This window comes from Tympanuchus pallidicinctus, unplaced genomic scaffold (genome assembly GCF_026119805.1).
Source record: "Tympanuchus pallidicinctus isolate F22 unplaced genomic scaffold, pur_lepc_1.0 scaffold5, whole genome shotgun sequence".
NCBI classification, from domain to species: Eukaryota; Metazoa; Chordata; class Aves; order Galliformes; family Phasianidae; genus Tympanuchus; species Tympanuchus pallidicinctus.
Window position 1 is genome coordinate 52,901,333 of NW_026294769.1, and position 12,130 is coordinate 52,913,462.

The 12,130-nt window shown below is 37.8% G+C and overlaps 1 protein-coding gene across 1 annotated transcript in view; it reads right to left on the reverse strand.

Annotated features, from left to right (window-relative positions):
* Positions 1–1,971: 1,971 nt before the first annotated feature.
* TRIQK (triple QxxK/R motif containing) overlaps positions 1,972–12,130 on the reverse strand; it is a 47,173-nt gene continuing 37,014 nt past the window's right edge. Inside the window, exon 4 of the mRNA XM_052703389.1 lies at positions 1,972–4,973. Within this exon, the coding sequence (XP_052559349.1) occupies positions 4,860–4,973 (114 nt within the window). The 3' untranslated portion in view covers positions 1,972–4,859. The remainder of the gene's footprint in view (positions 4,974–12,130) is intronic.

Sequence of the window (12,130 nt, forward strand, 5' to 3'; positions counted from 1 at the left end):
AACTGCCAAAACTGGCAGCCATCAGGATTGTTGTCTCAATTAAGGACAGTAAACAGATTGTCCCCTTCTTTTTTTTTTTTTTAATAAAAAAAAATCTAAAATGTATTACTTCACAGTTTTACATGTTTATTCATTTAAATGAGCTAAAAAATAGCGATGTGACATCTGCTTGAGAGACACTTGTACCTAACATTTTGGCTGTCTCCCCACCAATTTGGTTGTGATTAAGGGAGGGGGGAAGAAAAAGAGAGGATTCTATAACTTAAATGCAATCATAAACTAAAAAAACCTAATTTCTGTTCCTGGAAAAGAGTAGAAATGTATCTACAAAAGTTTATAACCAGCATAGAGGACGATGAGGAAAAGTGATGCAAAATACTGGCATAGGCCCTTTCAGGGAAAAATATTGTAAGTATATAATCACAGAGCATCTTTGCCAGTTTATTCATCTCATGGATTAATTTCCCAAAGCGTGGGCATAATCCACTACAATTTTAAGAAGCAGTTCCAACATCACATTTCTGCTGTCTTATTGATGTGCCATAGTGTTATTTTCTTAGTCATAAACACCACTAATTATTATGCTACTGCAAAAGTTGAAATGTGATCAAGACCTGTAATAACCTGTTTGTTGGCACCCTAACTTGCATAGTCTGCATTTCAAGTTCAGTACTTTACAGAGAATTGTCCCAAATGCAATCGACCATCACCAGTTGGCTCAGTCACGCCTTTTATAGGCACAATTCCATATCAAAGCAAAATGAATCATCAGTCTACTGGGAGCAGCTAGCAATGTTTTCATCCCTGAATGGGCAGCATTCACAATTTCTTAAGTCAGCAGATAAACCTCTTCCTACATAGCAATTTTCATGGAAATGGGATGGGTAGTTTTGTAGGACTTTCACTGTGCCTTCATTTGATTGGGTTTAAAAGCTGTTTTCAAACACAACTTGTTAGGTCAACTATTCCAGAGTACACCTAAATGAACATCTGAGTTTGTTCATGTTGTGTATCACTGCAGTTATGTATGTACATGTCCCTGCTGCAGCTGGTCTGATGAACGGAAGGAGCCATGACACATCCTGAATCATATGACATCCGTATGATTTGCAGCAATGAACTTTAAATACAGTGTTCTTCAACAACAGTTTAAATATATCTCTAGGGTACATTAGGGAAATGCTTAACATGCTTCCTAAACTTCCAGTAAAATGTATTTACGGACTCTAGGAAATAAGAGTTAAAGCCTTTCCTTGGCAATTTTCACCAGTGGCGCAAGTAAAATTAGTTTGAGGGTTCTGTCCTGAGATGGTCACTGTCCTGGTTCTGTTTCTGTAGGATCAAAGGGGAAAGCAAAACTGCTGAGAAAATATTTACTGAGCAAAATCACTGCTGGAACGTTGTAGTGCCTTCCTAGCCACAGCCATTTCCAGATGGGACATCCACTCCTGTCCACTGCAGGAGAGCCCTGCACAGGCATCAACTGCACAGCCTCTGCCTCAAAGAAATTCCATGTACTCCACAAGCAGCCTGAATTCCACTCTGTCCCCAGAGGTGATTTTCCTTGAAAAAAAACTACCCAGTCACGCCAGAGCTCCTCTGTAAATGAGTTGATCAGCAATCTGTCTTTGAAACAACAGTATCAAAGCATTATTTTTATAATAAAACCAATCCATCTGAAGTTGATGGTAGGTACACGGAACAACTTTGTCTGCAGAAAAAGATCTGCTGTATCGGTATTGGGTAGGATGCCAAGGAAAGCTCTCTTTTACTGTCCTTTAAGTATTCATAGGCGACACTTAGTTTTAATATGAGCTCAGGGGTTAGAAATGCTTAGAATAATCCAAATATTCTAAAACTGGTGAGTATCACTGCTCAGACTGGAAGACTGTGCTACTTAGATTGCCTTAATGTCTTTTATAATTTATATATAATTCAGTGTGACACATCCAACATTAACAAGAGCACAAAGAGAGTAAAAATCCATTTATTATTAAGACAAGCACTAAGCAACTCATACGAAGATAGATGGTCCCAAAAAAATGAGGAGGCATATTTCAATCTGAGATATAAGCAAAGTAAAATAAACCATATATTTGCAAGACATACCTACAGGTATGGACACTATGCTCTAGAAAACAGAAATAACTTCAGGCTGGATTATAATCCCCTTGGAGTAAATCAGATCCTGAACTCAGGATACTCATGAATGAGAAAGCTCACAATATAACTTCAATTCTAATATTGTTGTGTCTGTGCCTTTTAGAACACCAAGGATGAAGAATCCGATGAGAGGTAGAGGCTTTTAGCTTTAAAAAAATATTGACATGGTCCCATTAGAAATTATTGGACTGATAAGAGAATCATTGTATTTGCTGCAATATTTACCAGGTATTTCTATGTACACTGAACAGAAATTTATCCAGTTTATCTAAGCAACAGAAAAATTTCTCATTATATTTATCTTTCATGTAAATGAAAAGGTCTAATTGAAATGAAGCCAACAGACAAGCTGCAAACTATGGCACTTGTGGGCAATGTGGATTGATACGCCACAAATCAGGAAAGCTGCTTCAGTCACACACATACACACACTGGATTTTGTCTATGAGTCATAATTATGGGAAATTAGATCTTCTAGGAACATCATGTTCATAAATTTGACAGTAGGAATAGCATGCTTTTTAATACGACTGATTCAGAAAGCAAGTTACAAGACAACCTGTGTGATGGTGATAACCACACATCATTCTCAGACCGCATATCACCCAGGGAGCTACACACAAACATTATCATAGCAACCCTTCCAGTATTTTATGGAGCAGGAAAATTGCTCATGCAAAGCAAAAGGAGAGGTCTGCAGCTTCTGTGACATGTGGTGTGGCATTGGTGAAACAAACAGCATGTCACATCCAAGAAGACAGTTTGTGACGAGCTTTGCTCCCCACTGAAAAGCAGGCCATGTGTCAGAAAATGCTTTGCCATAAAAGCAACATGTCGGTAACCGTTTGGTCATCTGTAGGAGCATTAGCAGACTATCAGGCACATGAATGTCTGCAACAGTCATAATTAGAAAATGAGAAATATTTGCACGTATGCATTTCTCTTTCACATCCTTCTTGCAAGATGGTGTGCTCTATACATCTAGAGGAGCTGTTTTGCACTGCGTAAAGTGAATGAGGAGTATGACAGAGAAGCGTATCCTTAGAGACTCACAGCATATCTGGTCATAGTTACTGTACGGTTTAAAAACTAACTGTATTGAGCTAAGTTCCCTAAGTGGTGATAATGGGACCGTGTCAATTTAAAATAAATATACTTTCCATTATAGTAGTTGCTAGAGTTTGGTATGCCCTTGTCTCCAGAATCACTATATGGAAACTCAGTGAAGCATTTCCAGAACAAGTCAGTAAATGCCACAGTTGCAACTAAAACTGAAATGGGTACCTAAGATTAAGAGAAGCTGGTTTGCTAATAAAACTTCAAAATTATGGCAACTTTTCTGGAAATCAAACCGCCTGACTCCCTTACACATTTGGCAGCAGTGGGTCCATGCTTTTCTTGGTTTCAAAAATAAAAGAAACTAGAGAAAAACTGACCACATTTTTGAAGGATCAAAAGAAATCCTTTACAACCACAAGCTCAGTAATATGCCAAAGCTGAAGCAGAACAGGGTAAAGCCAAAATTTTAAAGCTTCCTGCAGCTGCTTTGACATACCGACTTCTTCAAGTTGCTTGTGGTTATCAAAGGCATCAGAAATGATATCCACACTGCATATTCCAAAAAGTACTTTGCAAGAACTAAAGGATGACATGGAGCCAAGATTTTCCCACTTACAAGAAGTATACGTGAGAGGATTCTTAATACTCACAACTTCATACATTAGTTTCATGATAAAAATGATTTTATAACTGGAAATATACATTTTTTTTACAATACCCTCCAAACAGGTAGAACAAGTTGATATCACAACCAGCCGGCAGATTATAATTAAAATACAACTTTGACTTTTTATTAATAATAGAGCAATACACTAATTAAATTCAACATCGATTGAACTTTCTATTTACACTAGTTCAGACAGCACAGGAGGCAAAGAACTGTGTTTCAGAGGCATATGCGAATGTTAGAGCTTCTGTCATCCAGGTGCCATTTCTGACAGAACACATGTGTGCTGAACAGTTGGCAAAAGAATGAAAAAGATTACTGTAGATATATGGGCACACAGAATCTGGGATGACATAAAATTAAGTCCATACAGGAGGTGACAGACTGCTTCTAAAAAGATAATTTTTTCCTACAATTTCTTCTATCTTTTGGGAGTGCATTTGTGCATACACGTTTAAAAGAAAGATAAAAAGGGAGAGAAAGAAAGAGGGGGGGGGTTGATATACTTTAAATACAAATCAATAAAGGATTCTTTTTTTTTTTTTTTTGTATGATATTTCCGCTTTCTTTTGGGAAAAGAAAAAGAACCTAATTCAGCTATTAAGAAGCTTTGATTCCTAAATTTGGTCAAGGCAGATTCTTCTCCTGCGGAGTCAGCATCAATACCCAAGATAATAATAGCACCTGTCTTTTGACATCAAAGTTCTCTGCCTGAGAAAATATAATGTAAACAATAAACTTCCCGTATTGTGCTGCAGCTCCTGATTTTGGCATGAACCAAATATGCTTGCAGGGCATGAGTGTTCTTCCTTTCTTCTGGAGATCTGGAATGTAGAAGTAACGTACTGCAAAACTTATGAATTTGGACTGCAAGAAATGGCATTGTTTACTGTCTCCCAGTGAAGGGACTTTGTTCCTACGTAGTCTTGTTCAAGCTGAAGAAATCTTGATGATAGATTCATTGCATCTGCTAGTTTTCATCTGGATCCAGATCAAGGTCAACTTCACTGGAAATGTTAAGATAAAAGAAAGCATAAAAAGCCAACAGAAGTGCCAATATAGCTGCAAGGACAAGGGCAACTTCCTGTAGAAATAAGAGAAAAAAATTAAGACAGAAACTGTTAGAAACAATATCATCATTTAAAATAAACCAAGTTTAACTGTTATTTCCATTCTATACTGCACAGCAAAATAACATCAGACTTTGTATAATGATTTCTTCTTGATTACCATTTCAGAGTGTTATAAAATCCATTTTACTTAGTAAACATTTCTGCAAGTTTGATACACCGCCAGAAATATTTGGCCTAAAGATCTTTGGTTTGACCTAGAAATGGGAGATTTATGTCCTTTTATTATTCCACCCCTTCCTTTTTAAAAGAAAACACGGAACTCATGAACCACAGTTTTGAACACAAATTTAAGTTATGAATTTACACTGTGAATTTTGATGTTTTCTAGCAATATGTTACTGCTTTTTGCCAACAAATTTGTAATTTTTTAATGAAGCAAACACAGTATGTTGAAAGTCAATGAAAATTGCTACCTCTACCTCCCAACTTCCTGGCATGCATCACAATATGGATCTACAAAATCCTTCAGAATTGGATGAAACTTTTCTTCCTTCCCCTCTGCAATAAGGCAAAAAGCACAACAATTTGCACTTGCACTTGCCTCTCTTCCCATAAAATATTACAACTCACTGCATCTTCCTTAATTAATATAAAAACGTCTTCCAAAGTATACATGATTTATAGCAGCTTTCAGAATCAGAAAAATGCTTTTGTACTGAAAAACCATACTCATTATGTGAACGCCTATCATCATAATCTAACTTAAGGCTGGACTCAGTAAAAACTTCAACTTTACATCTCATAAAACAAATCAGGGTGTGAACATCCTCTTTTTAACACCATTTCCAATGTCAGAGCGTTTCACATTTTTAAGTTTTTATTTTCCAGGAAAGCACCACACGCTTCTTACAGTGTTGACTGTCATTTTGTTAGACAATAAAAGCAGAAACATGAATTTGGGAAAAAAAAAACCCTATGTTCCTTCAGGTGAGTTTGCCCACCTCCACAAACTATCCTTCTTCTTCAAAAAGAAGTAATAATCTTCCCTCAAAATCTCAGCTTCAGGCTAACCTACAGATCGTCTGCATCAGAACAACACACCAATATATTTAAAAGGAGATGAGTAAAACAGTTCAGTGCATTTATAGCAAGTAACCTGAATTGGTGCAGAAAATGGTGAGTCAACATTACTCTGCGAGTGGGACTGAAAGGAGACAGCTGTAGTTCATCTAGACTATCAGACAACCTTTTCAGCTACAAGAAAGCATCTGACTCTGTTGAGTGTAAGATTCCTTGTGTCCCAAACAAGATGTCAAAAAAGTCACACAAATACTCTCCAAAAATGCCTTAAGACTATGAGTGGAGTACAGATGATGGGTCTATACACAGGTCAGGTGTAGAGATCTATTCCACAGGATGGACCCCCTTCAGGATCTACCAGTTTGCGGTTGCTTTGGGACTGACTTTGAAAACATCTACTGCCATGAAGGAGTTAAAAGTGTGTTAGTTTCACTTTTTAAAGTCTAGCCCATTATCTGGCACTCTTCTAGAGAACAGCACTTCATTTGCATTTACATAAATGCATTATATAGTTTATCAGAATGTTGGATCAATAATTCAACATATGCCATCTAATAAACTTTGAAATACTACTGCCTTGGTGTATGCTCTATGGGAGTCTTTGCTCTATAGAAACTTTTGCTTTACATTTTATGTGGATGATTAATTGATGTGCACTTGGAATTTATTTTACATTAAAATTGATCCTGTAAATTGGCTGAGGCTGTTTGCTGAAGATTTCAACATTTTCCTCTTACTTTCCTCACTACCCTTTTCCTCTTATCTTTCCTCACTACCCTCTGAGCCTTCCTTTCCTGTTTTCATATGATTTGATTAAAGAAAATGCATCTAATTCACTAAAATATTAAAGAAAGTGATTTTGCTTTGTTGCAGTTGCAACACGTCAGTATCTCACAAAAGGGCACGGCAGCATCAGACAGGTTTCATTTATTTCCTTGTATCCGCAGCTGTGCTCCCAGACCCATCTGGCCACACAGCTACTAATCTTAAGAGGATGTAATAAACAAGTGACATACAACTGCAAGCTCCATCTGCTCAGCAGAGTGGACAACAAAACCGTGCAATGCAGGCACCGTTCACACTTGACACAGAGCAAATTCATTCTGGTATTAAAAAGTTTTTCCCTCGTTTGGATGCCACACTTGCTGTCCTTTCTGCTTTACAGTAAGTCCTCTGCCCCTCTCCCTTCTGTCCTCTTTCCCCTATGGAATTCTGCGGTAGCAGCAGCTAAATTCTGGGAACGTCTGCACTAAAGATTTGTATTCTGGGAAGTGGAACAGGGACAATTTTGATTTTATTCTCAGTATCTGCTTTGATGAGAGCAGCTCTTCAATTCCTCTCTGCCTAAGTTTTGCAGTGAATAATGTGAGAGAACATTACTTTCCTCACACAGGCATTAGGAAGGAGCCTGGATCAGCATTTGCTAACCCTGGGAATGACAGGCCTTATTGAAACTCCTAGTCTGAGAACTATGCAAGCACCTTAATTCTGAGTTACTGAAGAAGGCCGAGAAACAAAAATCTAAAATAAATAGTCCAACAAAGGATGCCTGGCTCTCAGATAGGGATATGCAGTCTCTTAAGAATTGTATCCAATTTATGAACTTTTAGAAACATAAATTTTGCAATGTAAGTAGCAAATGAGATGCTACACCACTGCACTGTATTTGCAACAACAGTACATATTGTCATTCTAATTTGTTTTATACTTATCAGGCTTTGCTATTTGTATTTTAAGCCATGCATAGAAATGAAATGTTAAAATACTCCCCGCTCAGCATATATAGTTCCCATTCTCTTGCACGTTATGGATCATCCCTATCACCGCTCTGTAAAATCCATTTACTCAGACGATTTCAACATGAATAATTAACCAACACAGAAAAAAGTCCAATAGAAATAAACTTAAAATGATCACAGGGCTTTTTCTCCCTCTTTTTTTTTTTTTTTTTCTTTTCTTTCATAAGCATGTTAGGAAATAACATCCCTGATCTCAAACTCCAAAATACGGTCAGACACCTGTAAAAGGAACACAATTTTCTACTATATTTTCTAATACTTTCAATATTTTCTGTAGAACTCTACTGATTTCAGCTTAGGTAACTTTGTCAGAAACTTCTTCCATAAAGGAAACACGTGCCATCATGGGATACCATAGATTTAATTCTCCTATCATTTTTTGTTAGATTTATGTCTCTCATGCAAAAATGCTCATGTAATGTCCTCAGATTTGCTTTGATGGAATAAATTGCAGAATTGGGATCTAAATGAGCTTAAACAGGGCATGAAAAAAATGAAGGACCAGATGAGGAAAAAAATGTTGGCTATGGCAACGCAAATCTGGACGCTGTGTATGACACTATCATATACCACAAGTAAAGAGTAGTGACACACTCAGGAAATTTTGGATTTTTTACATCTAAACTTACATTTTACTGTCCTCCAAAGAGAAGTGTACCTTTTTTAACTGATACCATCTTAAAACCAGGTGAAAGATTACCACAGATTTCTGTCTCTGAAATGTTTAACTATCCCAAGTAATTTCTGAAAAGGGATAAGAGGAAAAGCATTCGGATCAAGGATACTTATATAGAACAAAAATAATGGTACATGGACTTGAAAATAAATCTTGTTATTCCACATATTATTTCTAAGTGGAAGGATTTATTTGGGCATTCACTGTAACTATTTTTTACAAGGTTAGAAATAATAACTAACAATGATTGTTGACATCGATGACATGGCAGCTTCAGAATCACAGAATAGCCTGAGTTGAAAAGAACCAGAATGATCATCTAATTTCAACCTCCCTGCTACATGCATGGTTGCCAGCCACCAGACCAGGCTGCCCAGAAAACCCAGGACCTACATCCTTAATGCAGGAGATTCTACATCTAATACAAGGTAGCAAAAATTAACTTCTATGAGTAATTTTGATAATTAAAATTTTCAGATGGCACAAAGACCGTTATGGCTTCAAATAATGAAGACAAAGTACTATTACAAAGTCACCTAAAACATCTGGCTATGTGATCACAAAGCAGCAGGATTCATTTTAACATAGCTAAACACAAGGTAATATATAAAGTTATCGAAGATGTAGGCAGTACATACAGTGTGAAAGATTCTGCCTTGAAACCCTCTGACTCTAAAATAGTCTCATAATTTAAGGGGCAACCACTCCTTCAGTGTGATTCTCTAGATGTGGAAAGAGATTTCCAGTAGGGAGATGACTGGTATTTATTCTATTATAGAGAAGAATGAGAGGTAGCCTGGTTACAACATGTAACTATATATTCCATATACCTGTATTTAAGTAAGATGCTTCACAGTGTGAGGTCTTACTACCTTGCTTATAGGAACATCTCAAGGTCCAGCTGAGGTTAGATAAGGTCTCAAGCTAAGTCTTGAAATAAGATGCCGTTTGCTAAGAACAGGAATGATTGAAATTTTGAGTTGCCTCTTTGGAAGAATATTGGACTTCCATGGCTGTACATCTTTTATAATGTTTCTCAACAAAATAAAATAGCATGAAGTATATATTCTTTAGCTATTGGGAAGAATGCTTCAACTCGGACGAATGCTAAAGGAAATCCCTGCTGCTAGTCTTGGAAGCTGATTGCTTTCCTCCTTCAGGGTCATGGGATGACTGGGATGCTGACATGGCCAGTGCTGTATTCGCAGCTTCTGGAGCACTACGCTGTTCAAAATGATGATAGTTCATGCTTTTGTGCTTCAGACTTTTTTATAGAGGATCAAACAGTTTCCTTCTCTTCCAAGAAATTTAGACCTGATGGAGAGGATCCAGAGGAGGGCCATGAAGATGATCAGGGGGCTGGAGCAACACTTCAGTATTAAAAAGGGGATCATAAAAATGAGGGAAATCAACTTTCTACAAGGGTAAACTGATATAGGACAAGGGGGAATGGTTTTAAGTTCAAGGAGGGAAGGTTTAGATTGCATGTCAGGGGGAAGTTCTTCACAGAAAGAGTGGTGAGGTGCTGGAACAGGCTGCCCAGACAGACTGTGGATGAAATGAATGGGGCCCTGGGCAGCCTGGTCTAGTACCGGATTGGAAGTTGGTGGCCCTGCGTGGCAGGGGGACTGGAAATTGATCCTTGGGGTCCCTTCCAATCCAAGCCATTCTGTGATTCTATGATTTTCCTTTTAATTGTACTGATTTCATTCCTGAGATATCTCAGGAATCCTTTGAAGTGTTAGAGATTGATCATAACTGATGCCAAAGCCTGAGAAAGATAGACCACTGCTCCGAGACAGTACAGAAAATCCTCCTAAGCTTCTGCCTGGTGCATCTTGTTCAAAGTTGAAAGCCACCATGATTATTGTGCTTAAGTGTACAGGTCAGGCCAGGGTCAGATGGGAGCAATATGATTTTACTTTTCACTTTGTGCATTTTTCCTCTCTGTCCCTTCCATTTCAAGGTCAGGGATCAAAGTATGACTGCTGGGATCACTAGGAATATCACGCTTTGTTCACTGGTGGCACATTAAGCTGCCCTGCTCTTTATGTGAAACACATAAACCAATTTGGAGACACAGTATTTTGGCCATAGCAAAGTGCTTGGATTTCCTTGAAGGTATCTGGATGAAATTTTATGATCTGTAGCACATAGAAGCCAGATCAAATGATCTAATAGTCCCTCATGCCCTTAATTTCTGCAAAGCTATGAAACTGTATTCCCAACATATCTTGGCAAATGTAGTCCACTAACTTAGCAGATTATGAACAGCGTGAAATCAGAGAACACCCTTTGCCAAAATATACTAGGAATGTTTTGTTATCTGTTCATACATAACTTATTCCAGATGAGATAAACTCTTAATAGTGAGCTAGCTAGATAAACAATAGATTAAGCAGATATGCAAAAGAATGACAGACAGTAAGCTCACACTTAGCTAGGAAGCATTTTTTCCTTAGCACAATCAATGTACTGTATTGCTAATAATTCTCTATGGAGTGCTATTCTGCAGTTGATTATGTCTTTGCAAGTGGGTGTAAAAAACTACCGTTCAGATTTGTGTCTGCCTTTCACCAAGAGAGAAAACTTCATCATTTATCCCATGGACCACTGATTCATTCTTGCAGCCTGTGAAAACAATCTTCCCTCAAGAATTCCCATTACTAGTGGCTTCTGCCTACAAAACTCCAGCTATTCAGGGCTGAACTTGCACAATCCTCAAACTATTTTCTTCTCACCACCCTCCTGCTGGCACCACTTCCTTCACTCATAAAAAGCAGAGTTAGCATTGACAATGTAGAGCCCTTGCTGCTTCACCTGGCCAGCACGACCAGGTGGGCATCCATCAGCATGAGCTGAAGGACAACAAAACACCCACACAGAGAAGGCCCAGAGGCTTCTTTTTTGTTACTGCTACAAAGAATTTTGCCCTATGCTAACACCAGGAGACATCTAGCATATTGCTTTCCCTCTGAGTTGTTTCTTGAGACGGGGTCCTGCTTTTCCAAGTGACACTATATATTTGGAACCATCTGCAATTAGCGTCGCACATACAAACAGAGCTTGTACAATAGCTCTGTTATAATATCCAATTTTTAAACATATTTGAAGAACAAATATTATACACCAAATGCTAGCGTGGTCACCTTGCTTGAACTAACTTTCGGTTGTTATTAGTGCTTAGCTACTTCTCTGACATTATCAACATGTATAAAATCTCTCATTGGGGAAATTAAAAAGTACTAAATGGCAGTGACTGAAAGAAACTTTGTTACTTTAAACCTTGCATTAAAATGACAAGGCAATCAAAGTTTGACAAGACAAGCTAATTAGTATGCCAGCGATGAAATGTGAAGGATCTCCAGGGGATTGGTTCTCGAAAGTTTTATGTCATTTATAGGGACTTTTTAAAGCAAATGTTGTCAGCTCTTGTGGTGAAATACACAACAGCTGAATTTTATTATCTTGATACGTATTGAGGACTACATCCCTCCTCCGTTTTCCAGTCCTCTTCTCTTTCTCCCTAAATACTTGTGCTTACAACGAGTGGTTGTTCTCCCTGTGAATTAAATCCTGGTAGAAAACAGTGCTAGAGGTATCAATAGTTTAA